Source organism: Camelus dromedarius, chromosome 27 (genome assembly GCF_036321535.1).
Source record: "Camelus dromedarius isolate mCamDro1 chromosome 27, mCamDro1.pat, whole genome shotgun sequence".
NCBI classification, from domain to species: Eukaryota; Metazoa; Chordata; class Mammalia; order Artiodactyla; family Camelidae; genus Camelus; species Camelus dromedarius.
In genome coordinates, this window is record NC_087462.1 from 10,370,621 (window position 1) to 10,390,596 (window position 19,976).

The window sequence follows — 19,976 nt, forward strand, 5'->3', positions numbered from 1 at the left end:
CTGTTTTGCGCTTCTGCGACCTCAGGAGGCGTTAGGTGAGTGGCCTTCCGAAATATGCCTCAGTTTCCTCAGCTGTAAACGGGGCTGAATAATGGAGACTTGCTGAGAGGGAGGTGGGGGAAGCGGCATAATTCACAGCAGGCGCTCAGTGAACGCCTGCGGAATAAACGAGCGGCTCTTCCTCAGTGCCTCACTACACACTGCGGGACGAACTGTCCCCATCTTACAAGTGGGGAAACTGAGGCTGGGAAGTACCGGCAGTCAGAAACTTGGGGTGAGAGTTAGCGATGGGGCGCGCACGCTGCGTCTCGGGCCCGGGGACGCGCACGCAGTGGGGCGGGGCCGGGGGCGGGGCCGGGGGGCGGGGCGGCGGCGGGGGAGGGGGCCGCAGCGGACTCTCAAGTCCCGACAGGAGCGGGTCAGAGGCGCAGCCTGAAGCCGCCATGGAGCAGCCCAGGAAGGCAGTGGTGGTGACGGGTACGCGGGCAGTGCGCTGATGGCGGTCGCGGTGGCAGCGGCCCGGGGCAGGGGCGGGTCGGGAGGCTCCGGAGGCAGCCGGGCCGGGAGGAGCGCCGTGGCCCGGGCGGGGCAGGTGCTAGATAGAAGTCGTCCCAGGTTTGGAAGATGTCATCGCCCACGGGAGCCCAAATCAGTCCCTGCGACATAGAAAGTGGGATACAGAAAGTGAAGAAGGGAGCGCCCCTGTGGTCCCCCTGTCAGGGGTCGGGGCAGGCAAAGACGTGGGGGTTCCTGGCAAGTGTCCCGCACGGAGCAGGCCCTTCTGGCGTCCTTCCTTCCCCGGTTGGGGACAGTGACCCAACGGGCACCTGTTTGTTCTGTCTGCCCTGCCGGCAAGCTGGACTGGACTCCTCCCTGCCCCTCCCGAGGTCGGGTTTGTCACCGTCCGGGTCCCAGGGGACAAAGACTGATTTGCGGGTAGGAAGTGCCCCGGTGACAAATGAATCTCTTGCCAGCCACTGTTCCCAGAGCCCAGCGCTAATGGGGGGCTGCTCCTCTAGGCAGAGACAGGTGGAGTTTGGGGGACCTCGGGAACCCGGCCGCTCGCCTGGTTTTCCCAGGGACTGTCTTGGTCAAAATCTTTTCTGCCCAGGCTGTTTGTGGGTGAGCCTGGCCGCCGCTGTCACCAACTCCCCGAAACCAACTGTTCCTCCTCGAGGAGACTCTGCCTCAGGGGCCTCGTGAGCGTCAGCTTCCTGCCGGCCTCTGACTGAGGGATCCTTTTGACCCCCTGTCTGGAGGAGTACAGTGAGAAATTCACCTAAGGTTCTAATAGGTGTTTTGTAGCCACGGGAGGGTGGAGCTGGTCCTGGAATCCCAGGAAGATGGAAGGAGCCACTTACCTGACTAACAATTGTGTAAAATTGCCAGAGGGTCCCTGTCCCCTGCAGCCTTCTATATCTGCTTTTATTACTCCAGTGCTGACTCAGCAGGCAGCCACTGGACTGGGCACTTTTCTTACATGAGTTAATTACAGCTTCACTGTCTCCATTTGGAAGACGGGGAAACTGAGGCTCACAGAGGCACCTTGTTTGTAAGTGGCTGAACTGAAACTCATACTTGGTCTGTGCAGGAAGAGGAATGGGGTGGAGAGGTTCTGACCCTATTTGGAGACTCCCTGCTGTACCAGGGCATAGCATCTCTCCCCGGGGCCTTGACACCACTTGGACACTCAGCCCAGGTGGAGTGACCCATGCTTCAATGACAGCCTCTCTTGGAGTTTATTTTCTAGGCAGTGTGTTGGGGTGATTAGAAGAGGGAGATCATGGACTCTCATGGGTCTGGATTTGAATCCCTGCTCTTCTGTCTTCTTGCTGTGTGACCTTGGGCAGCTGGCTTCACCTCTCTGTGCCTCAGTCCCAGCTCCTGTAAAATGGGCCTGTAAAATTCACCCTTGCCTGAAAGGGGTACACAGTGAGGCTGAATGCCACAGGGCATACAGAGCATTTAGCATCCTCAGGTGACTTTCTGGTTTATAAATGGGGCCTGGAGTTTGAGTCAGTAGGGAGGAGGCTGGCAGGATGGTGTCTGGACAGCTTGGCCTGGGTGATACCCATGTGCATCCTCTAAGGGCCATTCCTTACCAGGTGGTGATCCCTGGAGCTCCTCTGGCCCTGCAGCCCCAGAGTCCAAGGAAGAAGCACAAAGATAGTGATAAAATAATTATATTTGGGGGTCGAGGTTAGGGAAAGAAACTGAGACAGGAACAAAGCTAGCCTTTCTGGGGCAAAAGGAGGCTGCTGGCCCCTTGCCGGGCACAAAGATCAGGTGAAAGCGAGGCCAAGAAAGGACTCACAGCTTCAATTAAGAGCAGACAGGTATGTGTGGTGGAGGGCTTTGAAGGGCTGCTGGGTGCACCCCATAACTATGTCCCAGGTGGTAGCTGCTCCCGAGGCTCCCAGCTCCATTCGCCTGAATGAAAGCAGCAGCCTGGCCCTGGGCGGGCCAGGGAGGGCCACTGGGTGGTGACATGCCGCTTTTATTATTTTTTTTTTTCAGGGTTTGGCCCTTTTGGGGAACACACGGTGAACGCCAGCTGGATTGCAGTCCAGGTAACTGGATCCAGAGGGGAGGAATCAGGCTTGGGGGCTGGGCTTCCCCTGGAAATATTTGGCACCAAAGAAAGAAAGGACTCTACGAAGAGAACATCTCCTGTGAAGCTTCCTGAGAGATTTAAGCCTGACACACACTTCCTCCGAGATAGTTTCAGCTGTAGCTCACATTTGTTGAGTGCTTGTTCTATGCCAAGCAGTATTTGTTGCTGTTGGGTTTTTTTGTTTTGTTTTGTTTTGTTTTGTTTTGTTTTGTTTTGTTTTGTTTTGTTTTGTTTTTTGCTGCCCAGCACTGAGTTCTCCCAACAACCCTTAGGTGCAGTTATTCTTGGGCCCACTTTCTGGATGAGAAAACTGAGTCCCAGAGTTATCCAAGATCATCCAGCCCAGAAACCAGAGTGGCCTTGCTTCAGAAGTGTCCCATGCTCCAACCAGGTTTTGGGGGGGACCAGGTAGGGTTGTTGGGGGATGTATTAACCTTGTAGAGGGGGTGCAGTGACCCTCAGTGTTGCCTCCTGGCAGCTTTAGTAAGAGGAGGCTGCATTTTGGTTGGGGGGGGGTTCCCGCTGTCGTGAACTGTCCAGTTTCTTTGTCAGATGGGGCATTTGGAGGGACAGACTGGGGAACAATGGGCAGAGAGAGAGAGAGAAACGTTTTCTCCTTATATAAATCAGATCTGCAGAGACCGGAGCCAAACTCGTGTTACTCCTAGCCCATTAGCTGCTTGATTTAAAGCATCCCGTTTCCCACTCCAGAGACCTGAATTTGGAGAAAAATCCAAGTTGAAACTTCAGTGTGTCAACTGTCAGTTGGGGCTCCCCACCTTTCTGATCACCCCTCTTCCAGACCTCAAAATCTCAGCCTTATTCCTCCCCCATTTTGAAAATTTTCACCCCACTTTGCTAGCAGGACAGGGGGACGGGGTCCCCCGGACCCTGCAGATGGGAGCGTGTCTGAGGCCCTGCTCATTGCACCCGCTCCCTGGAGCCCCAGACAAAAAGGAAACAGCGTGTTTCTGAAGACATGTGTGTCTGGCTTTGTGCGAGTTTCAGACAGGAGTCTTCACGGGGCTGAGTGGACACAAAGCCGTGTGTCTGAATTCCTGGGCCCCAGACACTATGATCTGCATCTAAATAGGAGAAAAATCAATTAAACAATCTTTGGAAATCCTTCCAAGCTTTGGGACTCAGATGGTGGAGGATAGCAGCTTTTCATCCTGCTGCTGGAGGGGAAATACCCCTTATATTTTTGTCAACCATCTCTCCAGACCTCGCCTCTAGAAGACTTCCAGTTTTCTTCTTCATGTTTATGAAACAAGAAGAGAGGAATCTCCACCATTCCCCAGCTAAAATGACGCTGACCTTCCCAAATCTGATTGTTTCCCTTTTGAAAAACAAACCTGGAGTCACACATGCATATGCTGAGTGTGTGCAGCTAACTCCCTGAAATTTTACACATGTGCACCTTCGCATCCCTTGAATCCAGATCAAGATCTAGAACATTGCCAGCCACTTCTCTTTTCCTCTCCATTGCAGACGCTCCTAGTGTCCTTTCTCAGCTACTCCCACTGCGCCCCACCCCCACCTCCAGGTGTAAACCTCTGCTGACTTTATAACCATCATCGGTGCATTTTGCCTTTGCTACAACTTGGTGTCAATAGAGACTCACTTTGGTCCTCCACTTTCTGTGAAGCAGGGCATCTGCAGGGTCTGCCAGTGGAGTGGCTCGTAGTTGCTGTTGGCACTTTTCAGTTCCGCTGGACAATACGGATTTGCCCCTGGAAAGGGTGGCATTGGATGGCTCAAACTCGTCCCTCAAGAAAATACTCCTCGGGGTGTTTTTGGTGTGATCCAGACACTAGTTGTGGGTGACAATTGATGTCTGTCACCTCAAGCTGAAGATGGGTGTTTGGTTAGGCAGAGTGATCGGCAGTTAACTTCCTGTCCCAACGAATTTTTCTGAAGCTCAAGTTGCCACCTGTAGAAGGAAGTCCTCCTCCTCTCCCAGGGGCCAGCTAGTGTCTCTCCATCTGTTTCTCCCCTTCTTTCTGTCTCTGTCATGCTTAGCCTCTCTCTGGGTGTGTCTCTCTCTGTTTCTCCCCTTCTCTTTTCTCATCTCTCTCCATATTTCTCTCCCCGTCTTTCTCTCTCTTCTGTCTCTCAGTTTCTCTTGGCCACTCTTGGGTCTCTGTCTCTTCCCACCTGTCTCTTACTCTCTCTCTCTCAATCTCTCACCCCTCCTTTCTCCATCTCTCTGTTTCTGTCTGTCTCTCTCTCTCTATTTCTTTGTCTCTCCCCCCTCCTTTCTCCATCTCTCTGTTTCTGTCTGTCTGTCTCTCTCTATTTCTTTGTCTCTCCCCTCTTCTGTCTCTGCCTGTTTCTCTTGGCCTCTCTATGGGTCCCTCTTGGTCTCTCACTCTTTTTCTGTCTCTCTCCCTTTTTCTCTCCATCAGTCTCTTTCCATCTTTGTCTTTCACCCCCTCCCCTCCTCTTCTCTTTCTGTTTCTCTGTCTCTCTGTCTCTCTCTCTCATCTGACCTTCCTTCCTCGTGCCCTGGGTGAACTTGTGTCCCAGCAGAGAGTGGACTGTTTCCCACCAGCCACATTTAGGAGGTGGGAGTTCTAGGGACAGAGGGGCAACCCTCCTTGCCTCTTTCCCAGGATGGCACCTCCCTTCAGCCCCTCACACAAGAGGGAGTGGATTTTTCAAGTGTCCTGTCTCTCCCAGGTCTTGGATGGTGGACGTGAGATGCTAGCTTTGGGTCTGTCTCTCCCTAGGAGGCTCAGGTGGGTGTTGAGGGCTGGAAACTCCGGGTCTTGGGGGCTTCTGGAGCCTTCCCTGCCCAAGCGGGGCAAGGAGGAGCTGGGTCCCAGGTCCTGGTGACTTCACGGGACAATCACTGGCACAGTGAGTCTAGACAGACCTGCTAAGGATATTAACCAGGGAACAAAGGGGGTCTTTGTTGTGGGGTCAAGGGAATCAGTCAGACGCAGCCGTGCGGCGGGGTCTTGTCAGGTAGACAGGGTGTAGACAATGTGTCATCTGGGGCGCACAAGCCCCATTCCTTTCACAGTATGTGCTTGGTAACTGCACTCACTGCAGATTGTTGTGGGACTTGGGGTGCACTGCTCCCCACCCCAGGAGAACCATCTGGCCCTTTTGGAGCAGAAAGTTTAGAGGCAAAGAGTTTAGCTCAATTACTGGTGCCCCCCACATGCAACTGTTGCCCTTATTAGAACTGGGGAATAATTTGTAGAAAGACATGAACAGATCTTTAGTGCCCCCGTCACTTTGGTGAAAAGTATTTAAGCCCATGTCACCAATACTTTGATCAAGAGAGTTGGCATATTTCTATCCACCCTAAACATTCTTTCCTGCCCCTCGCCTCCCCCATCACTCTTCATCCTGCCCATAAGCAGCTGCTGTCCTGAGCTCAGTCACCACAGGTGAGTTTTGCCTGCTGTCAAGCTGCAAACCAATGAATGGGATGGCACAGCCTCTGTGTTCCTCTAGCTCCAGCTGCTTTTGCTCAGCCTGCATTAGTGTAGTGGGGGCCAGTGATTGAGGGGGGCAACTGGCTCCTTCTCTAACTCACCCCTCTTCCCATGGGCCCTGGCCCTGGGGGCTTTGGGATTTACTCCCCAAGAATAAAGCAGCAGGGACGCCCCCTCAGGGTCTCTGGTGAACATGTGGATGCCTCTCTGTGGGGATGCTGGCCACAGGGTGTGTGTCCATCTTTGCTGGTGGTTTCTGTATTTTTTTTCCCCCAGATTGGGAGGATCTAGATGGGGATGCAGAGGACTTGAGGGGCAAAGATCAGGAGAAGAAAGTGACTCACTTCGTGGCTCCCTGGTGGCCCCAGTTTATTTCCTGCCATGAAGAATCCATGTGGGTGATTCTTCCCACTAATGCTCGGTAAACATCACCCAGTGGGAGCCACCCTTGAGTTACTCTGGGCTGGTGAGGGTGCTCAGCACATGGCACCTGTTCTACTGGGTCAAGGGAGAGGGGCAGAGAGAGGGTCCATGGGGAGGGGCTGCTGCCCTGAGCCGGGTGTCTTGCCTGGGCACGTCACATGTCACAGTGGCCACCCAGAGAGTTCCTGCACCCCACAGAGGGTTCCTTGGCTTAGTCACTAATCGAGTTAGCAGCAGTCCCCCCGCCCCAGCCTGCGGAGGTGGTTCCACCAAACTGACTTGCCTGGGCTTGTGTACAGCAGTCTCAGTTTGGGGACAACTCCCCAAGTGAAACTCTGAACAAATAAAAGTCCTCACTTAATCTGGGAGATGGAGTCTTTTAATTACTGGCCTTTCAACATATTTTCTGTTGCCAGAAAGAGCTGCCAGGGCCATAAGGAAACAACAGGGGAGGGGGCAGGAAAATTTCAAGCAGCAAGGGACAGGAGGGTAAGGAAAAATAGGGTTGTGGTTGATCAGATGCATAGATAGGTGAGTTTTTGTTGTTGTTGTTGTTGTTGTTGTTGTTGTTGTTTGTTGTTGTTGTTTTACTTTATGTCAGGAGAAGGTCTATCCTAGAGATTTCTCCTCCAAGCCATAGGGGAAGAGGAAACAATCTTTATTCCATTCAGTTAAAAAAAAATTGGGGTGGGGGAGGATATAGCTCAAGGGCTAGAGCACATTCTTAGCATGCGTGAGGTCCTCGGTTCAATCCCCAGTACCTCCTCTAAAACCAATCAATCAATCAATCAAATTACCCCCCAAATAAATAATTTAAAAAAACATTTGACACATTATAAGAATAGTGCAAAGAAGTCCTTTCACACCCAAATTCCCCAAATGTTAACACTATATTCCATTTGCTCTTTATAGATAAATAGGTAGCTACATAGATAAAGTTAAAAATTTTTTTCTTGACTCTCAAGTCATTTTTTAAATTGTGGTAAAATATATATGCCATCAGACTTTCCATCTTAATCATTATTAAGTGTGCAGTTCAGGGACATTAAGTATATTTACATTGTTTTGCAACCATTACCATCATTCATTTCCAGAACTTTTTCATTCTTCCCAAACTGAAACTGTCCCCATTAAACACTAACTCCCCATTCCTCACTCCTGACAGCCCCCAGCCCTCACTCTTTAACTTTCCATCTCTATACATCTGTCTTTTCTAGGGACCTTGTTTAAGCAAAACTATACAATTTTGTCCTTTTGTGTCTGGCTTATTTCATTTGGCATAATGTTTTCAAGGTTCATTCATGTTGTAGCATGTGTCTGAATTTCCTTCTCCTTGAAGGTTGATTAAGATTCCGTTGCACGTGTATACCACATTTTGCTTATCCATTCATTGGTCAGGACAGCTGGGAGGCATCTGCATTTTAGCTCTTGGGAATAATGCTGCTATGAACATGGACATACAAATATCTCTTCAAGACCCTGCTTTCAATTCTTGTGGGTGTGCACCCTGGAGTGGAATTGCTGCATCATATGCTAATTCTGTATTTAATATTTTGAGGAGCCGTCATGCTCTGTGTCAGCTGCAGACATGATACCCCTCTACCCTTATAAGTCACTGTATATTTCCTAAAATACAGGGTCAGCACAGTGATCAAAATCAGACTCACTGAATATTGATACAATTCTATCATCTGTAGCCCTGAGTCAGGTTTTTGCCAGTCATTTCATTAACATCCTTTACAGCAAAAGAAAATTCCAGATTATGCATGTCATTCAGTTGTCCCATTTCTTTAATCCCCCATGATCTGGAAAATCCCTCAGTCTTACTTTGTGTCTCATGGCATAACATGTTTGCTACGAACTGCTCGGTGCTTTGGAGAGGGTCCCTCAGGTGGTTTCTCCGATGCGTCCTCATGACTAGATTGAAGCTGGGTGTTTGGGGCAGGAATCCCACAGAAGTAGTGTTGTGTCCTTTTCTGTGCATGGTATCAGGAGGCACTGGGTATATTGTGTCTCATTACTGGTACCGTTGATCTCCATCAGTTGCTAAAGGCGAGGTCTGGTGAATTTCTTTCCTGCAAAGTTACTATCTTGCTCTTTGTAATTAAAAACTATCCCATAGAGAGATACTTTGAGACCATAAAGAGATACTTTGAGACGATATTAGCATCCTCTGGTGAGTCTCTCCTGAATCAGTTGTTATTTTAGCACGATGGCTGCCGAATGGTGGTTTTCTAATTGTGTCTTTCCTTCTACATTTTTTATGGCCTTCCACTGTAAGTTTGTTAGTGTCTCTGTGGACTCATGGGTACTTACCATTTTCAATAAATGATAGTCTCTTATTCTCTTAACTTTGATGTTCAAATTGTCCCAGATTTGGCCCCTGGCCCCTTCAGGTGGGATCCTTTGTCTTTTCACCATGTCCCCGGCATTCTTGAACACTTCCTTCCTTTTTGGTTCCAGGCTCACTTTTTTGAAATATACTTTTTATTTCAGAGAAATTTTAGATTTACAGAGAAATTACCAAGGTCATATAAAGAATTCCCATCTACCCTTCACTCGATTTTCCCTAGTGTTAATATCTTAAATAGTGACTGCATTTCTCAAAATGAAGAAACCAACATTGGTCCATTGCTATTAACTAAACTCTAGACTTTATTTGGGTTTCACGAGTTTTCCCACTAATGTCCTTTTCCTGTTCCAGAATCCTACCTTGGATCCTACATTGCATTTAGCAGGGCATCCTCCCCCTACACCCCCTTTCTGATTTTTGCCTAAGTGTTGGATGTCAGATGCTTTGTATGCTTTTTTTAAAATTGGAATATAATTTTATCGAGATACAATCAGGTACCATAAAATTCACTCTTTATATTTTAGTATAGAATTTAGTAGCTTATAGTATATTCACAGAGTTGTACAACCATCACCTCTACCTAATTCCAGAACCTTTTCATCACCTCCAAAAGAAACCCATACCCATTAACTATCACTCCCATTCTTCCTTTTTCTTAGTCCCTGATAACCACTAATCTCTATGGATTTGCCTGTTCTGGACATTTCATGTAAATGGAATCATATAAGAGGTGGCCTTTTGTGTCTGGCTTCTTTCACTCAGCGTAACATTTTTGAGGTTCATCCATGTTGTAGCATGAATCAGTGTAGCATTAATCACTCTTTTTCATCGCTTAGTAATATTCTGTTGTACATTTTGTTTATCTGTTCACCCATTGATGGACATTTGGGTTATTTCCACCTTTTGGTTATGAATATGAATGATGCTGCTATGGACATTCACATAAGTTTTTATGTGGTTGTAGGTCTTCATTTCTCATACACACACACACACACACACACACACACACATTTATTTATTTATCAGGAGAGGAATTGCTGAGTCATATGGTAATTTCCGGTTCACCTTTGTACTTCCTCTGCCCCATCCCTGAAATGAGCAACTTCTCTGAAAAAGCCTTCATTCTTTTAATGGAGAATAATATTTAACACCAGCAGGTTAGACCTGGGTGTGCTCATTGCTGCTAGGATGTCATTGCTTCTGAGCTGTCAATGGACAGAGCTGGAAAATAGAGGCATGTACATTCACACCTATCCACACACGCACCTCCACACCCATTTCTGTATCAAAACCCTGGAGTTTGCACAGATACCTCCAGTTCTGATCCAACACCACAGAATTGTGACTCCTTCCGCCAGTAGTGTGAACGCTCTTCCCCCGCAATCCCCAGTGCATTCACTTCTTTGATCAGCCTAGAATAAACAGAAAGGAATTTCGGAATTGCTAACCCATGATTCACCAAAAGAAAGCCTACTTGTTAGAATTTAGTATTTGCTTCTAGTTCTTTTTGTCTTTAGCCTGAGGGCAGAGTCCAAATGCCATGTTCAAAAAAATTCCTGAGTTAAAATAACTTAAAGATGTTTTTGGAGGAAGAGAGAAGTGCCATAAGTTATTTTTGAAATATCCCATATATGAAAAGTATACATGCACAAAATATTATGGTGGTTATGTATTTAATATAATGTATTTTAGAAAAACGTATATAACTAGTCCTATAACTTCATGGATATTGTCACCTAGTGGTGAGACTGAATTTATTTAAGGGAAAAAAATTAAGTGAATGAGTTTGAGGAAAATATTAAGTAAATATTAGCTTCATTGGAAAAACTGAGTTGAACATGGCAGGATGTCCAGCCCAGGGCTTGAGAAAGGGTGTTCTGTGCTTCTAAACTCATGACTTTCTGGAAAACTCACATTTCCTGAAAATGAAAAGTGGGTGCATCCCCATTTCCCTGACATGTTCAAGATCTGATAAAGGGATGGGATTAGTCATTTAGGGAACCAAGGAGGACTCCAGACTGGGTGCCTTCACATATCCGGGGCCATCCTCCTGGCCAGACTGTTGTGAACTTGAAATTCCTGCAAATTTGTGGGGAGGGCATTGAAGTGGATATTTCCTCTGTGGATTTTAGATACTTCCATCAAGAAAAGGCAGGGAGGAATGCCAGAAAGTTTGGGAGGATTTAAAATCAGAATCTGATAGGTCTCAGCTTTCAACAAATGAAGTGCAGTTGGCAAAGAGCCAACTGAATGCCCAGTGGGGAGAGGCTGGTAACACAGGGAACAGCTTGGGCCGCAGGGAATCCTGTGCTCAGATCCTGGACACGGGAGGCCCAAGGGCAGCTGTTTGTCTTCCTGTTAACTGGCTACTGAGAGCACTTGGTGTTGGCACAATAGCATATGCCTTATTATATGTGCTCAGGGAGCCATCCAAAGGTAAGGCAATTAATACAGACTATAGCTTCCTGCTTTTTCTTTTCCAAATTGTGATCAAATATAGGGAACATAAAATTTATCATCTTAACTATTTATACATGTCCTGCTTAGGGCATTAAGTACATTCACATTGTTGTGCAACCATCACCACCCTCCACCTCCAGAACTTTTTTCCATCTTCCCAAACTGGAACTCTGTCCCCATCAAAGACTCACTCCCCATCCCCGTCCCCCAGTCCCTGGCACCCACCATTCTACTTTCTGTCTTTATGAATCTGGCTGTCCTAGGAACCTCATTTAAGTGGAATCGTATAGTTTTGTTGTTACTTATTTTTTTTGGGGGGGGAGGGTTGATAATTAGGTGTATTTATTTATTTTTAGAGGAGGTACTGGGGATTGAACCCAGCACCTCCATCATGCTAAGCATGCACTCTAACACTTTGAGCTATACCCTTCCCCCTTGTTGTTACTTATTTTTAATTTTTCTTTTGAAGTATAGTTGATGTACAGTGTTGTGTGAATTATATCATTTTGTCCTTTTGTCTGGCTTCTTTCACTCAGCATAATGTTTTCAAGGTTCAATCATGCTGTAGCACAGGCCAGAATTTTCTTCCTCTTTTAAGGATGAATATTATTTTATTGTATGGATATACCAAATTTTGTTTATCCATTGCTTAGTTGATGGACATATGGGTTATTTCCACCTTTTGGCTATTGTGAATAATGCTGCTATGAACATGGGTGTACAGGTATCTGCTCAAGACTCTGCTTTCAATTCTTTCGGATATATACTAGAAGTGGAGTTGCTGGACTATTTGATAATTCTATTTAATTTTTTGAGGAACCACCCAACTATTTTCTACAGGGGCTGCACCATTTTACTTTCCCACCGCCAGTGCACAAGTGTTCCAGTTTCTCCACATCCTTACCAACACTTGTTATTTTCCATTTTTTTTAAAGCTATCCTGGTGGGTGTGAAGTAACATCTCATTGTGGTTTTGATGTGCATTTCCCTAATGACTAATAATGTTGAGCATCTGTTCATGTGCTTATTAGCCATTTATGTATCTTCTTCGAAGAAATGTCTACTCATGTCCTTAGACCATTTTAAAATAAATTGTTAGGGGTTGTTTGTTTGTTTGTTTGTTATTGAGTAGTAAACATTCTTTATATACAGTTGACCCTTAAACAACTTGGAGGTTGGGGTGCCAAACCTCTGCACAGTGGAAAATCCATCTATAACTTACAGTCAGCCTTCCACAGACCTTGTTGCTCTGTATCCATGGTTCTGCATCCACAGATTCAACCAATCACGAATAGTGTGGTGCTGTAGTATTTATTGCTGAAAAAAATCTGCATGTAAGTGGACCCGTGCAGTTCAAACCTGTGTTGTGTTCAAGGGTCAGTTGCATTCTAGATATTGATCCCTTGTCAGATAGACAATTGGCTTGTTTCCATGTCTTGGCTATTGTAAATAGTGCGGCAATGAACATTGGGGTGCAGGTGTCTTTTTGAATTTTATTATTCTCCAGGTATATGCCCAGGAGTGGGATTGCTGGATCACATGATAAGTCTATTTTTAGTTTTTTAAGGAACCTCCATACTGTCCTCCATAGTGGCTGCCCCAATCTACACTCCCACCAACAGTGGTGGAAGGGTTCCCTTTTCTCCACATCCTCTCCAGCATCTATCATTTGTAGACTTTTCAATGATGGCCATTCTGGCTGGTGTGAGATGATATCTGGTCGTAGTTTTGATCTGCATTTCTCTGACAATTAGCAATGCTGAGCATTTTTTCATGTGCCTATTGGCCATTTGTATGTCTTCATTGGAGAATTGCTTGTTTAGGTCTTATGCCCATTTTTGGATTGGGTTGCTTTTTTTTTGATATTAAGGTATATGAGCTGTTTGTGTATTTTGGAAATTAGTCCCTTGTCTGTCACATCATTAGCAAATATTTTCTCCCGTTCTCTAGGTTGTCTTTTCATTTTGTTGATGGTATCCATAGCTGTGCTAAAGTTTTTAAGTTTAATTAGATCCCATTTGTTTATTTTTGCTTATATTTTCATTACTCCAGGAGCTGGTTGTAAAATATATTGCTGTGATTTATGTCCTTGAGTGTCTGCCTATGTTTTCCTCTAGGGGTTTTATAGTATCTGATATTACATTTAAGTCTTTAATCAATTTTGAGTTTATTTTTGTACATGGTGTTAGAGAATGTTCTAATTTCAGTCTTTTACAGGTAGCTGTCCAGTTTCCCCAGCACCACTTATTGAAGAGACTGTCTTTTCTCCATTGTATATTTCTGCCTCCTTTTTCATAGATTAATTGACTGTAAGTGTATGGGTTTATTTCTAGACTTTCTTTCCTGTTCTGTTGATCTATGTGTCTGTTTTTGTGCCAGTACCATACTATTTTGATTACTGTAGCTTTGCAGTATAGTCTGAAGTCAGGGAGCTTGACTCCCCCAGCTGCGTTCTTTTTCAAGATGGTTTTGGCTATTTGGTCTTTTGTGTTTCCATACAAATTTCAACATTTTGTTGTTTCAGCTCTTTGAAGAATGTCATTGGTAATTTGACAGGAACTGCACTGAATCTGTAAATTGCCCTGGGCAGTATAGCCATTTTAACAATATTGATTCTTCCAATCCAAGAACACAGTATATCTTTCCATTTGTTTATGTCTTCAGTTTCCTTCATCAATGTCTTATAGTTTCAGCATATAGGTCTTTTGCCTTCTTAGGTAGGTTTATTCCTAGGTATTTTATTCTTTTTGGTGTGATGGTAAATGGTATCATTTCCTTAATTTCCCTTTCTGCCATTTTGTTGTTAGTGTATAGAAATGCAATTGATTTCTGTATATTAATTTTGTATCCTGCAACTTTACCAAATTTGTTGATGAGTTCTAGTAGTTTTCTGGTCACTTCTTTAGGGTTTACTGTGTATAGTAACATGTCATCTGCAAACAGTGTCAAGTTTTACTTCTTTGTTCCCACTTTGGATTCCCTTTATTTCTTTTTCTTCTCTGATTGCTATGGATAAGGCTTCCAAAACTATGTTGAATAAAAGTGGTGAGAGTGGGCATCCTTGTCTTGTTCGTGATCTTAGAGGGAATGCTTTCAGCTTTTCCCCATTAAATATGATGTCAGCTGTGGGTTTGTCGTATATGGCCTTTATTATGTTGAGGTATGTTCCGTCTATGCCCACTTTCTGGAGAGTTTTGATCATAAATGGATGTTGAATTTTATCAAAAGCTTTTTCTGCATCTATTGAGATTATCACATGGTTTTTATTCTTCAGTTTGTTAATGTGGTGTATCACATTGATTGATTTGCATATATTGAAAAATCCCTGCATCCCTGGGATAAATCCCACTTGATCACAGTGTATAATCCTTTTACTGCATTGCTGGAGTCGATTTGCTAGTATCTTGTTGAGAATTTTTGCATCTATATTCATAAGTGATATTGGCCTGAACTTTGTGTGTGTGTGTGTGTGTGTGATATCCTTGTCTGGTTTTGGTATCAGGGTGATTATGGCCTCATAGAGTGAGTTTGGAAGTGTTCCTTCCTCTGCAATTTTTTGGAATAGTTTCAGAAGGATAGGTGTTAACTCTTCTCTAAGTGCTTGCTAGAATTCACCTGTGAAGCCACCTGGTCCTGGACTTTTGTTTGTTGGGAAGTTTTTAATTACTGGTTCAATTTGAGTGCTGGTAATTGGTCTATTCATATTATCTGTTTCTTCCTGGTTTAGTCTTGGCAAATTTTACCTTGCTAAGAAATTGTCAATTTCTTCTGCACTGTGCTTTTCGATGGTGTATAGTTTAAAATATAGTTTGAGTTAACATGTGTTGAGCCCTGTTTGGCTCTATGCCTTTCATGTGTATTGTTTCATTTTTTTTTTTCTCCCTATGACATGGGTACTACTGCTAATCCCATTTATAGATGAGGGAACTAAAAGCACAGAGAGAGTGAGTGACTTGCCCAAGGTCACCCACCCAATGAGGGAGGGGGAACAAAGCTGGTTCTCCGGCTCTAGGGTCTACACCCCTCACTCCTACCCTTCACCATCCATGCCATTCAGAGCTGCTTTTTTCCTTTTTTAAAAAATCGATATGAACTTGCATAATATAAAATTAACCATTTTAAAGTGTACAATTCAGTGGCATTTATTACAGTCACACTGTTGTACAACCACCACCTCTGTATAGTTACAGAACATTTTTATCATCCCAAAAGGATATCCTGTCCCCATGAGCAATTACTCCCATCCCCATTCCCAAGCCCCTGGCAACCACTAATCCGCTTTCTGTCTCTATGGATTTGCCTGTTCTGGACATTTCATATAATCAGAATCATATACTAGGCAGCCTTTTGTGTCTAGCTTCTTTCACTCAGCGAGATGTTTTTAAGGTTCATCCACATTGTAGCATGTGTCAGGGCTTCCTTTTTCGTGGCTGAATAATATTCCATTTAGAGGTGGACCACATTTTATTTGTATCCTTCCATCCATTGATGGACACTTGGGCTGTCTCTGCCTTTTGGTTGTTGTGAATAGTGAGGAGCTACTTTTAAATGCAGGAAAGGATGAAAAGGGAAGGGGGGTCCCAGCCAGCAGCAAGTCCAAACTCCCATTTACAGTTAAGGAAAGTAAGACACCCTCAGGAGGGTCTGGTACTCACCCAGACTTGCCTGGCCTATATTTGTTCTCAGCCCAAGCTTGAGTGGCTCACTTGTTCCAGCCGACATTCACCAGCACCTAATGTGCACACATCCTGGGCCGTGGCAACAGCATTGACCAATGGGGCCAAGAAAGCATGTAAAGTGGGCTGGGCATCCAGAAGATCTTCTAGGGAGGCTGAGATGTGAAGGCTAAGCAGTGAGGGGAAGAGCATTCTAAGCAGAGAGAATAGTTGGTGCAAAGGCCCTGAGGCTGGAGTGAGCCTGGTATGTGGGAAGCTGTGTGCTGGGGAGAGTGAGCAAAAGTAGCAAAAATGGGGACAAAGAGAGAAGAAGGCAGCATCCTGACCCCTTAGGGCCTTGTGAGCCCTGGTAGGGAGTTAGGATTTTTATTCTGATCATGACAGAAGCCGCAGCAGGGCAGAAGCAGGGAGAGTGTGATGTGATTTTAGATTCTTCCTTGGGGGACAGGAGGTGGCGGCATTGTAGGACAGGAGAAGTGGGGCTTGGTCTCCAAATCAGTTTCCTGAACAAAACTTGGGTGTATCCAACAAACCTCAAGCAAACAGTGGTCTATAATATCCTATTATTTTTTAAATTTAATTTTAACTTTATTTTGGGGGGGATAATTAGGTATTTATTTATTTATTTTTAATGGAAGTACTGGGGATTGAACCCAGGACTTTGTGCATGCTAGGCACACACTCTACTGCTGAGCTACACCCTCCCCACTTTATCCCATTGTTTTTAATGCGTGGCCGTTCAAAGCAATCACTCTGGGTGTGCAGCGCGCCACATACAGCGTGCAGAAAGTGGGTGAATGTTGATGAAATCGTGGAAACGGACACAGGGAGCACACACCTCAAACCTTGAGTGCGTGGCAGGAGTTGGATGCCGTTAAAAAGCAACTCGGTCAGAGGAATCGCAGTCGTGTGCTGGCAACCCCTGGGCCTGCCGCGTCTCTGAATCCTCAAACCCTTTAATGAACGTCCCCTCTGACTCTCATTGCACAGTCCAGGGAGTTGAGACTTAGATGACAAGGGAGCATGAAGAATAAAAATATTAATGACCAAGAAAAATGATTGTGGGAGAAATGAAATATTTTATATAACTTTCTCTGTAGTATGTTTTAAATGTCCTATAATTGACTTCACACAAAATAGAACCGCCTTGCTCCCCCATTGTCTGGCCGCCAAGGGCTGGGGAGCAGGTTTGCACTCTGATCTCGTCTGTCCAGCTGTGGGGTTTCTTGGGGGGCCCTTCCAAATCTCACTTGTCACCAAACTTGGCAAGATGGCTAGTGTCCCAGTTTCCATTGTTGACTTTTGCGATTCCCCACCCCCACCTCACCCCCACCATGCCCCGCCTACCCTCCAGGCGTCCTGTCTCCAGGTGACCTCGACGCACCCTCTTTGGGGAGCCATTTGGAAGTATCTGTTGGTGAGGGGGGACCTGCTTTTCCAGGCATCAGATACTCTCCAGAGCAACTGCAGTCGATGGGGCACCGAGTTGGGCCAGCGTGGATGGCAAGGTCAAGGTGACTGCATTAGGAAATCCTGAAGCCACTGCAGGAAAGGCAAGAACTCACCTCTGGTGAATTCAGCAAGGCCAGATGCAAAAAATGCTTCACCCAAGACCTGCCTGTAGAACTCTGTAACATCTGCCAGTGGTAACGTTTCCAAACTACTGCATGAGATCTGAGAATAATATGAAACAGCCTGACCGATCATCATTATTTGGAGTATTAATTTTACCATGAAGAATGCTGAGTTTTTGATATTGAGCTGAAACCTTCATCCTCAAACGTCCCTGACAGCCCCTGTGTGCCAGGGTTCCCAGAATCATTGTTCCTCTGAAAAGATTCATCCTGGGTCTGCTGTGTGCTGGGACTTGGGCCACTGGAGGAAGGAGGCCCAGTCTTGGGCTCTGCCACATTGAGAATCCGAGGAAAGCATCTTTTTTCTCAGAAAAGTGCACATGTGCTGATCCATCATAGCCCTTTTTTTTTTCGGATATATATATATATATATATATATATATATTCTTTTTCAGGTTCTTTTCCATTATAGGCTGTTACAAGACATTGAATATTGTTCCCTGTAGTATACAATACAAACTTGTTGTTTATCTGTTTTATATATAGTAGTGTATGTCTGCAAATCTCAAACTCCTAATTTATCCCACACCCCCTTTTCCCCTTTGGTAACTGTAAGTTTGTTTTCTAGATCTGAGAGTCTGTTTCTGTTTTATAAATAAGTTTGCCTTGGGGGAGGGTAGAGCTCAGTGGTAGAGTGCATGCTTAGCATGCACGAGGTCCTGGGTTCAATCCCCAGTACCTCCTCCAAATGTCAATAAATAAACCCAATTACCTTCCCCCATAAAGAAAAAAGAAAAAAAAATCATTAAAATAAATGTTTGCCCATTTTTTAGATTCCACGTGTAAGTGATATCATATGATATTTGTCTTTCTCTTTCTGACTTACCTCACTTAGTATGATAATCTCTAGGTCCATCTATGTTGCTGCAAATGGCATTATTTCATTCCTTTTCATGGCTGAGTAGTATTCCATTATATATATTAACACACACACACCACATCTTCTTTATCCATTCATCTGTCAATGAACATTTAGGTTGCTTCCATGTCTTGGCTATTGTAAATAGTGCTGCTATGAACATTGGGGTCTTCACAGCCCATTTTTGTATATAATTCATGATGTTCTTAAACCCCCTCATGCCTGAGACAGAGGCTCCCTAAGGAGTTGGGTCCATCTGTAAATGTATGTTGAGACCCTGCTACATGCCATGCACCAAGTCTATAAATAATTCTTAGCAAGTATAACAAAGACAAGGCATAATAACAAACAACAAAAACAACAGTAGTAATGGTGGCCAACAGTACTTGAGTACTTATAATGTGCCAAGCATTGCTTGGAACTCTTAGTATGGATTAATTCCTTCAACTCTTATAACTACCTCGTGCAGTAAGTGCTTTCTTTTATCCCCATTTTACAGGTGAGGAAACTGAGGCTCAGAGAGGTTAAGTGACTTGCCCAAAGTCACACAGGTAGGGTTCAAACCCAGGAACCTAGCTCCAGAGACCACAGTGTCATGCTGCAGCCCACAGGGATGCTGAGAGAGTTCGAGACGAATGGGTGGGGAAGGGGATGAGGGAGGAGCTTTAGGGTAGCTCAGCATGCATGACTTCCTGCTCTGCACAGTGAGTCTGGAGCCCCACTTGTTTTCTGAGGATAGGTCAGTTTATCCCCAGAGATCGAGTTATCCTTGCAGCCTTTACCAAATGCCCTAACATTTCCTCTCCTCTTGCTTCCAGGAGCTGGAGAAGCTGGGGCTCGGTGACAGTGTGGACCTGCATGTGTATGAGATTCCAGTGGAGTACAAGACAGTCCAGAGGCTCATCCCCGCCCTGTGGGAGAAGCACAGTCCACAGGTGAGTGGGGCAAAGGTGAGTGGGGTGAGGGCAGGTGCTTCCTCATCAGGACCTGCAGATGGGCACCCCAAGCATGGATAGTTTGTGTGGTCTTGTTCCTGCTCTGATCACAGCCTTATCCCCCAAAGAGCCACACTTTCCTGGGTTACCCCCGGAGGTGAGTGAGGAGGGCAACATCTGGAACTTCCCAGAGCCTGGTTCTGTCTGACTGGAGTTCTGTACCAGTCATGGCATGTTTGGTTATAACTGACAGTCAAAAAACACCTCAACCCAGCTTGAGCACAAATTTTCGTATGGTTCAGATGTAGCTTGATCCAGGCACTCACCCAGTGTCATCAGCCTTCTCTCTTTCCACTCAGCTGTGCTTTGCTCACTGCTTTTGCTGTGGCAAAGACAGGTGGCTACTGGCTGATGTCCTCCCAACTCAGCCCATCTGCAGAAAGAGAACACCTTTTCTCCAAATAATTCCCCGAAGTCTATGGCTGATTCTCATTGGCCAGCTTGGGTCACAGGCTAGTCCCTGAGCCAGTCACTCTAGCTGGAAAAGAAGCAATGCTCTGATTGGTGAGGCCT

At 45.5% G+C, this 19,976-nt stretch overlaps 1 protein-coding gene across 7 annotated transcripts in view; it reads left to right on the forward strand.

Annotated features, from left to right (window-relative positions):
• The first annotated feature begins 368 nt into the window (after positions 1-368).
• Positions 369-19,976, forward strand: part of PGPEP1 (pyroglutamyl-peptidase I) — a 29,608-nt gene continuing 10,000 nt past the window's right edge. For 2 of the 7 annotated variants that reach the window (XM_031437646.2, XM_064480036.1), the window contains exons 1-3: positions 369-477; positions 2,518-2,570; positions 19,287-19,403. In XM_031437646.2, the coding sequence (XP_031293506.1) occupies positions 444-477; positions 2,518-2,570; positions 19,287-19,403 (204 nt within the window). In that variant the 5' untranslated portion in view covers positions 369-443. Of the gene's footprint in view, positions 478-2,517; positions 2,571-2,886; positions 3,023-18,967; positions 19,020-19,286; positions 19,419-19,976 lie in introns of all 7 variants that reach the window. The other 5 variants (XM_064480035.1, XM_031437647.2, XM_031437648.2 and 2 more) reach the window with 5 other exon arrangements.